At 40.2% G+C, this 19,023-nt stretch overlaps 1 protein-coding gene across 2 annotated transcripts; it reads left to right on the forward strand.

The window, feature by feature from the left end:
* Positions 1-594: 594 nt before the first annotated feature.
* Positions 595-18,717, forward strand: LOC122742648 (alpha-1-antitrypsin-like). Of its 2 annotated transcripts, none has more exons than XM_043987036.1 (5): positions 595-677; positions 7,301-7,939; positions 11,082-11,352; positions 14,957-15,104; positions 18,451-18,717. In XM_043987036.1, exons 2-5 carry the CDS (start codon positions 7,303-7,305, stop codon positions 18,649-18,651), a joined length of 1,257 nt encoding a protein of 418 aa, XP_043842971.1. In that variant the 5' UTR covers positions 595-677; positions 7,301-7,302; the 3' UTR covers positions 18,652-18,717. The 2 variants fall into 2 exon arrangements, with proteins under 2 accessions (XP_043842971.1, XP_043842972.1); XM_043987037.1 differs by lacking the exon at positions 595-677 and adding an exon at positions 6,458-6,549.
* Positions 18,718-19,023: the final 306 nt, after the last annotated feature.

Raw genomic sequence — 19,023 nt, forward strand, 5'->3', positions numbered from 1 at the left:
CTGCAATTCTATCTCTTTGAGGTCCCTAAATTCTATGAATCATTCTCTTTTTTTTTTTTGCAGGGCAATGAGGGTTAAGTGACTTGCCCAAGGTCACACAGCTAGTAAGTGTCAAGCGTCTGAGATCAGATTTGAACTCAGGTCCTCCTGAATCCAGGGCCGGTGCTTTATCCACTGTGCCACCTAGCTGCCCCTTATGATTCATTCTCCATGACATACCCTAAGCTATGCCCCATTTAAGAACCTCTAGGCACTTATGAAGTCTTTGTTTTTAAGTGCCCTTAAGACGACTGCAGGTAATGGGATAATCAGACATATGCTTATAGAAAGGGTGTCCCAGGCAACAAATTACTGAACATTTGTTCATGATTGAGAAGAAAAATTAATTAGATATTCATTTGGGTCTTGTTTATTTATATTTCTCTAGGAAAAGACTAACCATCTGTTTAAATACTTTCCTCAATATTACTTAAAAAACATTAGTGATCATAAGGGAAAACAGCCAGGCAGCACAGTGGATAGAGTGCCAAGCCTGAAATCAGGAAGACTCATCTTGCTGAGTTAATATTAACTAGGGTTTATCTGTTTCATAATCCCATTTAAGTATAATATAAGCATAAGTAAGAGACTGGCAGATATAGCAACGGTGTGAACAAGAAGCTCCTCTGGAATCTGCTGTAAGTCATTCTTTTTTATCTTTTTAACTTGGGAATATTCAACTTGTGCCTTTTGTAATTTCTGAAACCATGGATGGTTTCAGTGACCTCTGGCTCATCTGAAACATTGGTAACTCCATTTTCAGAAGGAAGGGGTTATAGGGACCTTTGAAATTCTTCTATATTGATTTGAACTTTCTCATAAAAGTGGTATGAAAGAATAAGTTACGCTATTTCTGTCACAAAAATATTAAAAGAAAAGGCAGGCCAATTGAAGGAAAATTTCATCAATCAATGAAAACAGTTTCAACAAAATGAACATAAAACAATTATCTTTGGAATGGATCTGAATCTCATTTCATTAGCAAAAATAATATATTATAGAAGTATAATTTGTTATAGGAGTCACATTTTATTTGACAAATAGCCTTACAATTCAGTTAGAGGAAACCTGAGAATTAAAATTACACTTTCCTTTACAACAAAGACTTGGAGGAGGAGAGCAAAAGGTTGTACACTAGGGTTAAGAAGAAAAATATTAGGGGCAACTAGACAAGGAGGTGACCCCAAAGTACAGACCCAAAGCAGAAAGGCTCCATGAGGTCTATAAAAATAAATCTTCTCCAATTAGATGTTGGAATAAAAATAATAACAATAGACCTGATGTTTATAGACTACTTTGTGGTTGACAAAGTGATTTACATATATCATTTCTTTTGCTCTTCTGACCTGTAAGGTAGATTGAGAAAATTAGGACAAGAAATTAAAAAGAGGCCAAAAAAAAAAAAAAAAAAGGTATGTTGGGTTAAGTGACAAAATGAATAGTATGCTGGACCTAACGTCAGGAAGACCTGAATTCAAGTACAGCCTCCAACACTTACTAGCTGTATGACTCTGGGCAAGTCACTTAACCTCTGTCTGCCTCAGTTTCCTCACCTGAAAAATGGAGAGAATAACACTCACCTCTCAGGACTGCTGTGAGGGTAAAATGAGAGAGCATTTGCAAACCACTTTACAAGTAGTAAAGCATGCCAAACAATGCCTCAGTCCATTTGGAATTTATTTTAAACCTTATCAAGACAGGAAGAAGTCCCATTTCTCTTACTATTACCTGATATCTTAGACATACAGAAAGTGCTTAGAGCCATAGGAGGTACTATGGAGTCAATTTCACTGAACCACTCCGATCTAACAAATTCCTTGAACTCAACCCAGATTCTTCTTCTTCATGAATGGCAGAAATAGGACAATACAGGGTATTGGGTTGATAGGTCAGCACCTGAAGTCATAGCACCAGAAAAAGCCAACTAAGCTACCATGTCTGATGTACGTATGCATATAACATAAAGGTGATACTTGGCAGAAGGAGGCCCCCAACCCTTGGCCAATTTATATTAATGAGGAAAATAACAATATTTTAGGGTATTCTGGGGAGTAGGTTTTAATCCATGGCTACCCTAGAAACCCTTGGACAATATGAAGTGATTTGAGGTGGCATAAATTTGATCTGAAGACATTCCAGAAGACCCTTAAGATGTCAGGTTTGAACTAAGGCAGTCTTGGTTTAGTACAAACCTAATGGGGCCACTTGAGATTGGACCTAACTTTCTGGGTTTATGAAAAATAGGAATGACATCTCTGGTATGGACCCAGAATGGATGTGACCATTCCAAAATCTTGAGATAATAGAAACAAAGAAGAGAAATGTCCTTTCTGTTGTAAAAAATATGCCAATGGCTGTCATGTACCAGTGATTGTTGTGGGAGACTAAGTAATGTCTATGGATAGTACAAACTAATATAAGCATTAAAGGAGGGAAACAAAGGGGTAAAAAAAACTGAAGGAAAGGAAGCAAGAAAACAACCAAAAAAAACCAGAGGTAGACAAAAAATGTGAAAAGAAAGTGGAAGGAGAGAAAAAAATCAGAGGTAGATGGTAAAGGAGTGGGTGAGTGACAAGAAACAACTGTTTCATTCAGCATGTACCACACATTGCTAATACCTGCCACACATGAAAATATCATATTATCTCCAGTGCCAGTAAGTTCTTTCTTGGTGGACAAGACTTCCAAACTTGGGCCTGGTCCCAAAAGACTTACAAGTGAAGGGAGCATTTTGGTTCCTCCACTTTTATGTGAGGGCAAATTTCAATTCAACATTAATATAAGTTTATATACAGGAAGCCCCCAAATGAAATGACATGCTTTGGGAAATAGTGAGTTCTTTAATGAAGACGCTTAAGCAGAAAATGGCTGATCACTTGTCAAGGATATTGTAAACAGAATGTATGATTTGAATAAGGGGTTGACTTAAATCTGGGCTTTTTAACCTTTCTATGTCATGGACTCCTTTGGCAGTCTGATGAAAACTATGGTTTTCTCAGAATAATATATTTAAATGCATAAAGTAAAATACATAGGATTACAAAGAAAAAAATCCTACTGAAACACAGTTATCAACATATTTTTTAAAGCAACTATACAGACCCCAGGTTAAGACCTTAACTAGATAAGCTCTTTCTTAGGTCCCTTCTAAATCTGATTGGATTGTTTTAATTCTGAGTCATAGTCAAAGATTTAAATAACTGTTGGCATAACTTTAGGCAATAACTTAACCCCATGAGCTTTAATTTCCTCGTCTAAGTTTATTTGGGTGTTGTTTTCCTTTGAATATCCTTTCCAAAAAACAATTCTGGAAGAAAATAATGGATTTCTCATTTCTAATTCCAGCTCTTTCAATATCTCTTTTTATAAACTTGGACAAGTTATTGTATCTCTCTAAAACTCAGTTTTCTCCTCTTAAAGATGGTGGGTCTAGACTAAAGGCATTCTAGGGTCCCTTCTAGCTCAAATATATATAGTTATATGTAGCCAAGAAGATCCCATCAAACAGTGAGAGCCTTCACTCTTCTCCACAGAACAGTCTCCTCCATCCTTCCCCAATGGGACTTGAAGCACTAACCAATTTCTTACTTCCTCTGTTAACTAGAATGATTCCAGAATGGTACTGGGCTATCTCCAAGTTAATTTTTACTAGCATTACACAAAGGGATATGATACCTTTGACTTTAGGGCATATGTACATATGTGGCATCTGTACTGTCAGGGATAGTAGGGCTTTTTGTTTGTTTTAGTTTAACCCCACACTAAATTTGGGGTGCCAAGTTCTAAAAGGGAGAACCACCTCCCTTTTTATTTCCATGGGTCATAACACCAACTTCTTTCTTTTGCTGGTTGAATATTGACCACGTTTTGCTTGAAGATAGAATCATAGACTTGTAGAGGTGGAAGGGAATTTAGAAATCACTCGCAACTCCATTTTTAGATGTTCATCTCTTTAGCTTTGATTTTGATCTTTGTTCATTGAAAATCTAGTTGGAAGTGGGGAAGGGGGTGTCACACAAGTTATTTCCAGTTATGTGAACCTCAATGAATGAGAATTCTCTAAAAGCAGATTACAAACAAACATGGAAATAGAAAAAACAAGGGGTCAGTGTACTCTGGAGTACAACAGACAGGATAAAAGATAAGCCTTCTGGAGTAGCAATGTAATAGTTTTGCTTAATTGTCAACCCACCCCTGACCTTTATTCTCTATACAGAGTTTTAACTAGGAATTCTTGCACCTGGGGAAGCTGAGGCACAAAAGGAAGTGTGACAGGACAGCTAGGTGGCACAGTGGATAAAGCACCAGCCCTGGATTCAGAAGGACCTGAGTTCAAATCCAGACTCAGACACTAGATACTTACTAGCTGTGTGACCCTGGGCAAGTCACTTAACCCTCATTGCCCTACAAAAACAAAAACAAAAACCAAAGGAAGTGTGAGAAAATTTCCCTCTCTTTTCATGCTGAATCCCTATGAGTCAAAGTCTCAGGATGCCTAAGCAAAAATTCTTTTTTCATGCTACCAGGCCCTAGTTCCTCATGCCCACCCACTTCAGTCCCACCCTGCTCTTCTTTCCCCTTTCATAGTAACTTCTGAAAGCCTTGTTTTATTGTGAGCAAAATTTCCTTTCTTGTAAGCCATGACCTCGCACATCTTGCACTTACAAAAACTTGGATCCAGGAGTATGCTGGTAAATAATGAAAACCGGCTCTCTGTGAGAGGGGTGGGGATGTACTTAGGATACACTTTTAAGTTTGCCCTGAACTAGTAGCATTTTCCCCATCTCTTTCTTACGGTTAGATAATCAACAAAACAACAAATCAATCCCTGATATGTAGCATTTGCTTATTTCTGAGGTATAAATGCCACACTGCAAATTTAACAATTGATTCTTGATGCTGGATGAACCAGGCCCAGCACGCCACTGCCTGACTCCCCTGGGAAGATACTGCATCTCTGGCCTCTCTCAGGAATTGAGGGCTCTTTCTCTCAGGTCTCCTGATACACTGGGCCAGGAGAAGGAGGAGAAGGATAAATATTTCTTGCTCCCCACAGTCAATTCCAGATTCTCCACTATTCTCCCTCAACAAACTCTTCCTCTTTAGGTCACACTATACATCTCTATATATACAACACTATTTGCATCCTAGGGGTTAATATAAACCAGCCCCCTTTTCAAGGAGGTCAATACCATCTCCACAGTTTTCTACTCTACCTTATCCTTTGATATGAGACTTAGTCACTTCAATGGACAAATTGATATCATCTCAAACACTTTCATCTCCCCCTGAAATGTACCCCATGAAATACCTCCTCAGCTCACTACATAGGTCTCCATCCATTGAGGCAGCTAGGTGACACAGTGTACAGAGCACTGGACCTGAAGTCTGGAAGATCTGAATTCAAATTCAGCATTAGACAGTTACTAGTTGTGTGACCCTGAGCAAGTCATTTAACCCCTTTTTGACTCAGTTCCTCATCTGTAAAATCGGGAAACACTGGAGAAGAAAATGGCAAACCACTATAGTATCTTTTCCAAGAAAACCCCATGGGGTCACAAAGAGTCAGGCACAAGTAAATGACTCAGCAATAACCTCTTTACCACAGGTTCTAGCCTACAGGAAAGTTTGAGAAGCTTAGTAGCACAAAACTCTGAGGAAGATCCCTGGCATAAGTGAGGCAGAGGCTTCCAAAGGAAGACATGGCCTACAACAGTGTCTCCCTTTCCCAGCCTTGTCCTTCTTGAATTGTTTCCCCCTTCCCCGTCTCCTCCTATGCTTTGAAATGGCCCCTCTCCCTGCAGCCACAGGCTAATTGAGATGAGGAGAAGGGTCTCTAGTCTAATGTTGGTACTTGAGCTGATACAGATGGCAACAGGACCTGGACCTAGAGTCAAAGGATGTAGTTTTAAATCCCAGGCACATCACTTACTACTTACTGCCTACGTGACCTTAGATAAGTTACATAGCTTGTGCAGGCCTCAGTCTTCTGAACCATATAATGATGTGGTTGAACTCTGTGACTGCTAAAGTCCCTTCCTATGATCTCTCTGGGCCATCATACCCCTACTCACCTGGGCCATTATACCCTGCCTAGGCCTCTGTTTGGGGGGTAGCTGGGTGGTGCAGTGGAGAGAGAACCAGGCCTGGATTCAGGAAGAACTGAGTTCAAATCTGGCCTCAGACACTTACTAGTTGTGTGACCCTGGGCAAGTCACTTAGCTCTGTTTATCTCAGTTTCCTCATCCAAAAAATGAGCTTGAAAAGGAAATGGCAAACCAATCCAATATCATTGCCAAGAAAACCCCAAAAAGCTGTTACAAAGAGTCAGATGTCACTGAAAATGATTGAATGACAAAAACAAAAGGTCTTCGTTTTTGCAGGATCTGGTTAATAAATGTCTTTCTACCTCCCCCAGAAGAGCCCAGCCCCTACTTCCTAGAATCTGGAGCACACAGAAGTGTCCCCTATATCTCTCCCCATTCTTTCCTGCCTCAGCATTCTCTATAGGTGAATACTTGTTTTTGTTTTGTTTTGTTTTTTAGAGCACTAGTTGTTAAATATTTACCAACATACACCTTCAACCTCCTCCTAAAGCCACTCCACTCCAATTCCCTAAGGGCATAAGATGGCAGGCCATGACTCCAGACCATTTCAGGGAGGAAGCAGTGCCCCCCTCAGATACTGGTATCAGAGACAAAACTTCAACCATTCCACCCTAAGTACATCTCTGCCTCCATCTCTTCTCTTAAGAATTAACTATCCCTGGGGCAGCTAGGTGGCGCAGTGGATAGAGAATGGGCCCTGGAGTCAGGAGTACCTGAGTTCAAATCCGGCCTCAGATACTTAACACTTACTAGTTGTGTGACCCTGGGCAAGTCACTTAACCCCAATTGCCTCACCAAAAAAAAAAAAAAAAAAAGGATTAATTATCCCCTACTTCAGATCTTGTATTTTTTCCTTCCTTTAACACTCAGGCTTGGCCAGTAAATCCAAAAAATGTGTGTATCTACATTGCACAAACTTCAGTCACATACCTCCATGTTATATAAGCCAGACATTTTTTTTTTTTAGTGAGGCAATTGGGGTTAAGTGACTTGCCCAGGGTCACACAGCTAGTAAGTGTTATGTGTCTGAGGCCGGATTTGAACTCAGATACTCCCGACTCCAGGGCCAGTGCTCTATCCACTGCGCCACCTAGCTGCCCCCGAGACATTTTAACAAAAACAATAATGTTATTATCTCTTTTAATTTATTTTAGAAATGTTGCTAAAGAAAATGCAGCTGCCCCTCTACCTGCTCCTGCTAGTGGCCTGGATTCCAAAAGCTATTTTCTGCCTAGAGCAATCTGATGCTGGAGAGCAGAGTCCTCAGGCTAACACTGGACTGGCTTACCGCAAAATAAGGCCAGCGAATTCAGAATTTGCTGGAAGATTGTTCAGGCTCTTGGTTTCTGAAAATCCTCACAAGAATGTCTTCTTCTCTCCTTTGAGCATTACTACTGCCTTTGCCATGCTCTCCCTGGGGGCCAAAACAGCCACCCTAACTAACCTTTTGGAGGGCCTGGGTTTTAATCTCACAGAGCTTCAGGAAAAGGAGATCCATGAAGGCTTCCAAGATCTTGTCCACCTACTGAACACTACGAAGGGCAAAGTTCAGCTGGAAAGCGGCAATGGTCTCTTTATTGATGATAAGCTGGAGCTGCTCCAAAAGTTCTTAGGTGATGTCAAAAATTTGTATGGAGCTGAAGTGCTTGCTTCAAACTTCAGGGATTCTGAAGGTGCTATAAAGCAGATTAATGATTATGTAGATAAGAAAACACATGGAAAAATTCCAGAATTAATCGAGCAACTAAACCCCAACACAATAATGGTTCTCATAAACTACATTTTCTTTAAGGGTAAGATTTCTTGTATGTATCTTGCATGCATCAGCTTTTCCTTCATGTTCCCAATTTTGAATATGTCTGCATCTCAATTTATGTAATATAGCTCTGCTCTTGAAAACTACATATAAATCAAATTATTATAAATCAAATTTTCCTGTTAATCTACATTATCTTTGAGTTAATGTTTATTGTAATTTCAGATCAACTATTTTAATTATTTTTTAATTTAAAAATTTCTTTCCAGATTGACTCTAATAGGCAAGGACGCCAACTTTAAGTTTCTCTGTCTGTCTGATAACCTTTGCTTTATTCAGGAACTACAACGTGATGTGGTTGAAACAGTCCTGAGTTTGGACTCAGAGGATCTGGGTTCAAATCTTGGCAAAGCTGCATACTACCTGCAATGACTATGGGCAAATCACTTTACTTTTATGGGACTCAGTCTTCTCCTTTATAAAATGAGACCTCATTTTCAAGGTCCTTTCCAGTTCTAAATCCTATAATTCTAGGTTCTTGTGGATATATACATGTTATATGGATAAAACTCATTATTTAAAGGTAACTTAGAATGAATGCCTTTGTAAAATTGAAATTTCTCTGCAAAACTAATAGTCACTAACCTTACAATTTGTTGGGTTGGGGGGGTTGTTTTTAACTGTAACAAATAACATGGATATCTAGAGATAGATATGGAAATACTCTATCCCATAACTCTACTGAGACTGGAGTTCTACCTTTGTGGGGAGTAGGAAGATGGCCATAGCTGGTGATCACTTCCTTGATCTCCTATTTTCCAGAGGGGCAATGAGTATGGAGTTTTATCAATCTGTTACACATCGGTTATATAAAGCATAAAGGAATGTTTCTTTGGGGGAGGGGTTGAGGAGAAATGCTACTTTCCTTGGTCAAAACAAAAAAATGTTTTCTCTCATGCCTACCTCTGATACATGGCATACCCAGGACTGGGGCAGGGTGTGTCAGGATAGATAGAGGGAAGGGGAGACAGACACACAGACACACAGAGAGAAAAGGAGACAGAGAGAGAAGCTCCATTCCAAACCTGGAGGGTAACTGTTAGATTAATATCATGTAGCCGAGTCATACATACCACCATATACTTATGACACAAAAGACAATCCTTAGTACTAAGCAAACTTATTTATCAAAGCAAGTAGTAAAATGGTAATCAAGAAAGCCATTTTGATTAATTTAGACAACAGAATTTGCAAGAGTCAGAAGGCTTTACAGCCCATGAATTAGATGAAATATCAGCTGGGTAAAAAAACAGTCTGCCCCAATGAGTCTACTAGGGACTCTAGAGGTGAAAGCTTTAGGAATCAAGAGAAAATATTAAGGTGCTGGCTTTCCCCCTTATGAATGTGTTCCCTGAGGGTCTAATGTTCAAAGCCTATACCTGGCATCCTCTCCCTTTTCTCTTCTTTCTTGATAGTCTCTCAGCCAAGCAAGAGTCACATCTCTCTACCTGACTCCCTATGGTGTCACAGGGCTGTCCTCTTGGGAAGCACCTAGCCTACAGAGGATGCAGGGCTATGTAAATATTATTATCAAATGGAGGCACATTTGAATTTAATTTTGTTATCCAGTGAACATTTATTAAGTATTACTATGTATGGGATATAGAATTAATTGCTAGATATAAAAAGACAATTTTGAAAAACAGATCCTATCCTCAAGGAGCTTACATTCTGATGAAGAATGTGACATGTAAACAAATAAAAATGAGCTATTTGCAGGAGAAAGCATTAAAGGGTGAGGAAAAGTTTCTACTAGAGGTGGTATATAAAGTGAGCACTGGCAGAAGTTAAGACTCCAAAAAGTAAAGGTGATACGGAAATGAATTCTAGGCATGGGGCACAGAAGTCAAGAGATGGAATATTGAGTTTGAAGGAAAGCTAGTAGCTCAATTTGGTTACAATAGAGTGTGTGAAGGGGAATAATATTAAATTATGTTTGAAAGTGGATAAGGGAAAGTTTGTGGAGAACCTTATGTTCCAAGGTAGAGTATATTTTATACTAGAGGCTTAACTCCCAGGTGGCACTAGTAGCTATTTACTGGGGAATCTCATACCCACACTAGTGGGGTTTTTTTGCATGCCCTACCAGGACTGAGGTACTGAGTCAGTGCTGTGTTCTGTATTGTTACCAGAGTCATTTACCTTCTATACATCAGCTTTGCTTCTTTCTATGGGCAAGTATCACTTATCATTTAGGAATGTGAAGACTTGTGTAGCTACCCAATAGAATAACCAATATCCACTAGCTTAGCTCTTTTGAGTCATGATATTTCATTGAGCACTAATATTACCTCAACATAATGGACTTGGGTCTCCTGCCAAACAACTCTAAGCCACCATTCAAACGGTCCTCCTCCTAGAATAAGGGACACTCCCGTATTTTGTCCCTACTTACAAACTTCAAATAAAAAATATTTCTTCAAGCCGGCATAGTTTTATGGTAGGTTAATTAGATCTAAACTCAAAGAAACAGATACAGAGCAGATAAGCTACCATAACTGGCCAATTGAGAAGGGAAAAAGCAATTAGGCAAGAAAGCAGTTTTCCCTAATTAGTCCCATCCCTCAAAGACATTCTTCACATTCTTGCTCCAGCCTGCCTTAACCACATTTCTTTTCTCCTCTGTCTCCTCTAAGCTCTAACCCAAATGAACAACTTACACACTTCATGCTTTCCTTTGCTCATTCCATCTTCTTAGTATGGAAGGACTCCCCCCACACCTCTGCCCATGAAAATTCTACAGCTCCTTTAAGACCCAGCTCAAGTGCCACCACTTCAGAGAGCTTTCTTTGAGCCACACAGTATAAATTGGGAACCACAAAGAATAATTTGATAACACTTCTCCTATGCTCTTATTGAGACATATTTTGCATATAGTTATTTTTGTGGATAGGTATGTCTTACTCTATTAGATTGTAATGTCCTCAAGGTGGTGTGGGGTTTTTTATCTCCCCTGGGGTCAAACACAGTATTCTCTTTAAGCTGGTAGTCTAGGGAATGGTAGGCACTTAATGAAAATGTATTCTTTGAACTCAGTTGAATAATAACTGGATACTCCAACATTCAACATTTCCAATTCACAAAATTACACAATGAGTTGTCTGTTGTTGTTTCTGCAGGCAATTGGGAGACCTCTTTTAATTCCACCCTCACTGAGCTACAGGACTTTTATGTGGATAAAAACACAACAGTACAAGTGCCAATGATGACGAAAAGGGAAAAGCTATACTACCACCGTGAAGATGAGCTGTTCTCTTCAATGGTCGTCCTGCCCTATGAAGGGAAAGCCTGGTTAATTTTAGTTCTACCAGATGAAGGCAAATTAGATCAGGCACTGGATGCTATAATTACCAAAAAAGGAATGTCATGCTCTAAATTTGTGGAAAAAAGGTATGGTCAAAGGATTACCAATAGTTAACCACTATAATCAAGCAACAAAGTCACAACTGAATTGTTTATTTCATGTCAAACACTATGATGAACGCTTAGCATGCAAAGAAAGGGAAAAAATAGTCCCTGCCCTTATATTATAATGGTGTAGACAACATTAAAACAAATATATAGATACATAGATGAGATAGAGAGATAGAGATAAAGATTTATTATATACTTAGTCTAAAGGGGCAGCTAGTGAATAAAGCACTGGCCCCAAAGTTGGGAGGACTTGAGTTCAAATCTCACCTCAGACACTTACCAGCTATATGATCCTGGGCAAGTCACTTAACCCCAATTGCCTTAAACATCCAGGTCCATCTCCAGTCATCCTGATATGTATCTTGCCACTGGATCCAGATGGCACTGGAGGAAAGAGTGCACAGCCCTGCCTCACTTAAATACAATTCAGTGCAAGTCATGACATCACCAATGTCATAGTCCTCTTTGAGAATGAGAGACAAACAACAACAACAACATAATATAAAAGAGAAGTAATCCAAGAAGAAAAACACTAGCATTTAGAAGAGAAGAGGGACTCTTGCAGAGGATGGAATGCCAGTGGAATCTTAAGAGAAGGGAAGCCAAGAGGTAGAGACAAGGAGGTAGAACATTCCAGACATGCCTGAAAAGGCAGTATCAGGAAGAGTGCGTATATTAGGAACACCAAGACTAGTGTTTCTGGATTATAGAGTACATGGGAGGGAGTAGAGTATAAAAAGACTAGAAAGGTAGGAAGGGGCCAGGCTGTAGAGGACTTTAAAAACCAGAGGATTTTATATTTGATCCTTAAAGTAATAGGGAGCCATGGGAATTTATTAAGTGAGGGAACAAGGAATGACCTTTGAGTCTTGTGTTCTTCTCCTTAGGGAGTTGTTACAGTGAAAATTTGAATTTGTGTCAGATTTTTAACTGTACAGAGGGGTTTCGAAGAGGAAAAATAAGTGGATTTGGAGTTAGGAGGGGTTTAGATTCAAATTCAGCTTCTGACATTGGTATAACCATGGGCAAGTCACTTACAGCTCTGAGTTTTAGTTTTTTCCCTTGTAAAATGGATAAAATACCCATACATCTGACCTTCTGGGTTGCTGTGAGAATCAAATGAGGTGATGTACATAAAGCACTTTGCAAATCTTAAATTATAATATAAATGTCAGCTATTATAATTTCTTCACATCCACTCTTTAAAGTAGATAGAACAATATCCTCATTTGATAAGTAAGAACTGAGGCCCAGAGGTGAAGTTATTTGCCATAGGTCACACAACTGTAGAGTTGGTGAGAGAACTGGTACTTAAACATAAATCATATCTTGCTTTAGCTCTTTCTACTAGACTATAATTTAGCTGCCTTTATAAAAGGAATCCAGAGGGGCAGCTAGGTGGCACAGTGGATAAAGCACCAGCCCTGGATTCAGGAGGACCTGAGTTCAAATCTGGCCTCAGACACTTGACGCTTACTAGCTGTGTGACCCTGGGCAAGTCACTTAACCCTCATTGCCCTGCCCCCCCCCAAATAAAAGAAAAGAAAAGAAATCCAGAGCCAACAAAGATGCCACGGGTAGCTAGCAGTTTTATTTTGTCTGAAATAAATGGAGCACAGACTGAGAGCTAGAAGATATCTTAAAGGTAATATGGTTCAACTCCATTGTTTACAAATGAGGAAACTGAGGATGATGGACAAGGGACTTTCCAAAGGGCAGGTATGAGGTAGTGAATGGCAGAGCCAAGATTCAAACCCAAGAATTCTGATGCTTAATACAGAGCTCTTTCCCCCTGCACCTTGGTGCCTCCTTTGTGTGTGGCAGCTTAGTAAAGCAGACAAATCTGCAGGATGCTTTTGTAGACTGTATTGACCATATAAATGAAATTGTGGCTGCCGTGCCTGCGGGTTTTGGTGAGAGACAGTGTGGCATTGTGGAGGGGAAAATCAGAGATTCTGAAATTAAATCCTTCATCTGCCACTTCTACCAGTGTGACCCTAGGCAAATCCCTTAGCTTCTTGGTGCCTCACTTTCCACATGTGTAAAATGGGATCATACTTGCTCTTCCTAAGGCTTAGTAAACCTTAAAATACTATAGAAATAGAAGCTACCATTAGTCCATATGAAAAAGGGAAAGTTTCAAACGACAAGAATTTAAAAGGTGCCAATTTTAAAATATTCTATGACTGAGGTAGCGTCATCACCAGGATCGCTTTTTGTTTCTGCGAGGGGTTTAACTTGGATTTAATGTAGTTGCCTCTGATCAACCAAAAAGTGTCTGTTAAATGTCACTCTGTGTGCAGCAAAGCACTGGGAGGCAGGTTTGGGCTCAAATTCCCTAACAAATAGATCTGTCCAAAGGGCTGCTCCAGGCGACAGTGTCCTACTCCCCCAAATGGGATCATAGGAAATCTTCATGGAGAAGCTCCTGGGAGACCAAATAATTATAGAATCTCTGTACAGGAGGGACCTCAAAGACCCTCTAGTCCAATTAAGTTCTGAATGGGGATTTGTGCGACATGATCCCAGACAAATAGATAGATACCTTCTTTTGGCAATTCCAGGTCTCCTTTGGCTGTCTGGGGAAGCCCATGGACCCCTTCTCGGAATGATGTTTTTAATTTAAATTTTTTTTTTTTTTAGTGAGGCAATGGGGGTTAAGTGACTTGCCCAGGGTCACACAGCTAGTAAGTGTTAAGTGTCTGAGGCCAGATTTGAACTCAGGTACTCCTGACTCCAGGGCCTGCACTCTATCCACTGCGCCACCTAGCTGCCCCAGAATGATGTTTTTAAATGCCAAAAAAAAATACACTGAATAATAAAGAAAACCAATTCTATTGAATACAGTTTTCAAAATATATTTTAAACAAGTTCACAGATTACACACACACACACACACACACACACACACACACACCAGTTAAGAAGCCCTACAATATTTCGACCAGTTGTTAGGGATGACCTGTAGAGGTGATTAGAGGGGATTCCAGTCCAGGTACAGGTTGGATTAAAGAGAACTCTAGAGTCTCTTTTAGTTCTGGAATCCTGTAATGCTTTGAGGTATGAGTAGAAATGGCAGTTCTCATCTGCAAGGAGCTTACAACCTTGGTGTTGTTCAGTCACTTTAGTCATGGCCAACTCTTCTTGATCCCATTTGGGATGTTCTTGGCAAAGATATTGGAGCAGTTTACCATTTCCTCTTGCAGCTCACTTTACAGATGAGGCCATTCTGATTGAGGCAAATAAAGTTAAGTGACATGCCCAGGGTCACATAGCTAGAAAGGGTCTGAGACCAGATTTGAACTCAGATCTTCCTGACTTCAGACCCAGTGCTTTATCCATTGTAGCACCCAGCTGCCCATAATCTTGGTATCCCCACCCCTTGCTTATGCATTTTCAAGCTTCAAGACTGAAGACAAGATAGAATTTGACCACGATTGGTACAGAAAAGGTTTGAGCTTTCTATGCCTCAATTTCTGGGGCAATAAAAGGCTATGAGCAATATTGGCTCAAACTTCTACTAAGGTCTAGCAAATTTGACTGGCAAATTCAAGTTCGTTCTGGATCTCTTTTCAAACAGGAAAGTGGATATTTTTCTGCCCAGGATGTCAATCTCCACTAGTTATAATCTTGAAGAAGTACTTGCCAAAATTGGCATAAGAGACGTGTTCACTAACAACGCAGATCTCACAGGCATCTCCACACAATCCCAACTACAAGTGTCCAAGGTAAGTGAGTCTTTATTTCTTTTTTTTTTTAATTTTTTTTTTATTTTAGTGAGGCAATTGGGGTTAAGTGACTTGCCCAGGGTCACACAGCTAGTAAGTGTTAAGTGTCTGAGGCCGGATTTGAACTCAGGTACTCCTGACTCCAGGGCTGGTGCTCTATCCACTGCGCCACCTAGCTGCCCCGTGAGTCTTTATTTCTGAGGGATGCTCTATCCTTACTGAAAAAGATCAACTTTTTAAAAATAAAAAATGTAGAAATAGAACTTAACTGCATAATGTGGATATCATTCTTTCACAACTCCTTTAAATTCTTCTTCTGATGCCAGTTTGGGTTATGTAGATGACACTAAGTTTTTAAGGTTATATCAGGGGAACATGAGTTCTGACAGGTCCCACAAAGGTGGAAAACAACAATTATAGGTTTGGTAATATCTATTGTTACCAAGACATGCTTCTGTCTATCTATCATCCAAGAAGAGCAGCTAGACGATACAGTGGATAGAGTCAGAAAGACTCATCTTCCTGAGTTCAAATCTGGCCTCAGATACTTTCTAGACCCTGGGCAAGTCACTTAACCCTGTTTGCCTCAGTTTCCTCATTTGTAAAATGAGCTGGACAAGAAATGGAAAACCACTCCAGTATCTCTGCCAAGAAAACCCTAAATAGGGTTGTGAAGAGTCAAACATGACTGAAATGACTGAAAGCAACAATAAGGTGAATGTTAAATCAAGATGCATGTGCAAGAGTAAAGGTTCAAAGCTTTTAAATCAATATCTACCTTTTTGTAGCATTTATATCTTTGTATTCTCTCCGGTGAAGCCTATGGACTCCTTAGAATATTGTTTTCAAATGCATAAAATAGGGGTCAGCTAGGTGGCACAGTGGATAAAGTACGGGCCCTGGATTCAGGAGGACCTGAGTTCAAATTCAGCCTCAGACACTTGACACTTACTAGCTGTGTGACCCTGGGCAAGTCACTTAACCCTCATTGCCCTGCCCCCCAAAAAATCAAATGTATAAAATAAAATACATTGAACTGCAAAAGAAAGTAATTATAATGAAACAGTTATCAAAACTTTTTTTTTTTTTTGCAGGGCAATAAGGGTTAAGTGGCTTGCCCAGGGTCACACAGCTAGTGTAAAGTTGCTATCTAGCTATACTGTCTAAAAATCTAATGAGTGGGGCAGCTAGGTGGCATAGTGGATAGAGCACCGCCCCTGGATTCAGGAGGACCTGAGTTCAAATCTGGCCTCAGATACTTAATACTTACTAGCTGTGTGACCCTGGGCAAGTCACTTAACCCCAACTGCCTCACCAAAAAAATAAATAATTTTTTTTTAATCTAATGAGTGGTCACCAATAAATTAGAAGCTTTAGCATGAGTTTTAGACTTTTAAGCATTTATTAAGGAGCATAAGAATTTGGTGAAGAGAGAGAAAGAGGCCTATATTCAGCTATCTATCTCAGGGAGCCAGAGTCTCCGCTCCCCACTGAGGTCGTCCCAAAAGAGACAGAGAGATTGAGCCTCACCCCTTCTTCATCCCACAAGCCTCCTGTGCAAGCCAGGAACATCCCATCCACATGCATACACAGCTCTAAGCTAATTGGCTGGTAGCTTTGATAGACAGTACCCATGAGCAAAGGTCACTTCCTGATGCCAAGAAACTGACCTTCCAAGCCACATGGCTTGCCCTCAGACGCCTTCTCCTCATGGCGAAGCTTTCCTATAGTAACTCTCCAGTAGGTGGCGTCATTCCAATTGTCACACTAGTAAGTGTCAAGTGTCTGAGGCTGGATTTGAACCCAGGTCCACCTGAAACCAGGGCCCGTGCTTTATCTACTGAGCCACCTAGCTGCCCTCAAAACATTTTTTTAAAAAAACAAGTTGATAGGGGTAGCTAGGTGGTGTGGTGGATAAAGCACGGGCCCAGGTTTCAGGAGGACCTGAGTTCAAATCCGGCCTCAGACACTTGACACTTACTAGCTGTGTGACCCTGGGCAAATCACTTAACCCTCATTGCCCTGCAGAGAGAGAGAGACTCAAAAATATGTTCATAGACCCCAGGTTAGGAACCCCTGTATGGACAGTTTTATTGTGTGTGTGTCTGTGTGTCTGTGTGTGTGTACACGGGGTTCAATTTTCTTTTTTTTTTTTTTTTTTTTTAGGCAATGGGGGTTAAGTGACTTGCCCAGGGTCACACAGCTAGTAAGTGTTAAGTGTCTGAGGCCAGATTTGAACTCAGGTACTCCCGAATCCAGGGCCGGTGCTTTAACCACTGCGCCATCTAGCTGCCCCGGGGTTCAATTTTCAAATATAGCCTGAAGAAACCAAATGCCTTATACAGCCTCTATTTCTAGTTATAGGTTACCTTGGGCAGGCTCCATCTCTCTGGCCCTAAATGTCCACATAAGCAAAAGGAGAAAACTGAACTAGATGATCTCTAAACTTCATTAGATTATATTTCACATACTTCCACTCATTCTATTTTATTCTATTCTAAAGTATGACCCCTTGCTCCTCTCTTTTTATTTTTACCACTAATTTCTTAGAAATGATCTTTAGGACTAGACTTCCCCAGACTATGAAATAGAAAAAACAGTTGTCTTTTTTGACCCTATCTTTCCCTTTTATGGGCTTATTTCCCTTCTCTGTAGTTCTTCCGACATCCAATACTCTCTATACTCACCCCAATCTCTAGTCATTAGTTAAATCCACCTAGAATTAATTCCAAGCTTTACATTTTAAAACCTCTTCTTCAATGGTAGAATGAATTTTTGTTGTTCGGTCATATATGACTCTCCACAATTCACATTTGGGGTTTCTTTGGCAAAGATAGTAAAGTGTTTTGCCAGTTCCTTCTCCAGCTCAATTTACTAATGATGAGATTGATGTGCCTGCCATGGGGTCACATAGCTAGGAAGTGTCTGAAGCCAGAGTTGAACTCAGGAAGATGAGTCTTCCTAATTCCAGACCCAGCCTCTATCCCCTGGGCCACCTAGCTATGGAATGGATCGTTGTCTTCAAGTACCGGCTCTGGAGCTTATTACCTGTGTGGCCTATCAAAATGGCTTTACCCTCTCTGGGCTTCTGTGTCTACATCTGCACAATAAGAGACCTAAGCCAGATGTTCTTTTGGGTCCCTTCTAGTTACATGCCCTATGAATTTCAATTCCATGGGAGCAAGCTGATGAGGACTTCCCCATGTTCTGGAAATCCCAAGTAGGCTCACTCTCTCTTCTTCTGCCCTTGTAGAACACTATCCCTGGTAGTCTGTTAGAGGACTGCTTTCGGTTATGCCAGTTTAACCTTTACCCAGAGTGACAACGTGTATCCTTCCTCTACCAGGTATTACACAAGGCAGCATTTGAGGTGAACGAAAATGGCACCGTGGCAGCTGCTGCCACAGGCATAGAAATCCAGCGCAATATAGCGGCTCTCCCTACCATCATGAACTTCAACAGGCCCTTCATTATGTCCCTGATGGATCTAAACACTCACCAGCACTTATTTATGGGGAAAATTGTCAACCCTGCAGCCAAAAGTTGATGGACTGGAGTTAGCTACTGTTGTAATAAATAAATAAATAAATGAATAAATAAATGAATGAATGAACAAATGAATGAATAAATAAGTAGATAGATAAATGAATGGATAGATAGATAGATAGATAGATAGATAGATAGATAGATAGATAGATAGATGATAGATAAATGAAAGCAAGCCAAGGTGAGTGGTCTGAGTTTAGCATTTGGAAGTCTCCACAAAGGATCTTGAACTAGTCAATCTAAAAGCATTTATTAAATATCCACTGTGTGTCAGGCACTGGGGAAGGAAAGGAGAAGCATTTTTAATTCACATTCCTCTTTCATTTTTTTCTTATTTTCAGTTCCAAATTCTCTTCCTCTCTCTACCCCTTTT

The sequence above is a fragment of the Dromiciops gliroides genome, chromosome 2 (genome assembly GCF_019393635.1).
Source record: "Dromiciops gliroides isolate mDroGli1 chromosome 2, mDroGli1.pri, whole genome shotgun sequence".
Classification (NCBI taxonomy): Eukaryota; Metazoa; Chordata; class Mammalia; order Microbiotheria; family Microbiotheriidae; genus Dromiciops; species Dromiciops gliroides.

Bases quoted from the DNA above. Each gene is read 5' to 3' on its own strand.
- LOC122742648 (XM_043987036.1), top strand. From the start codon at position 7,303: ATGTTGCTAAAGAAAATGCAGCTGCCCCTCTACCTGCTCCTGCTAGTG. The intron at 11,353-14,956 runs GTATGGTCAAAG...CTTTTCAAACAG, and splicing joins TCTAAATTTGTGGAAAAAAG to GAAAGTGGATATTTTTCTGC. The intron at 15,105-18,450 runs GTAAGTGAGTCT...TTCCTCTACCAG, and splicing joins CCCAACTACAAGTGTCCAAG to GTATTACACAAGGCAGCATT.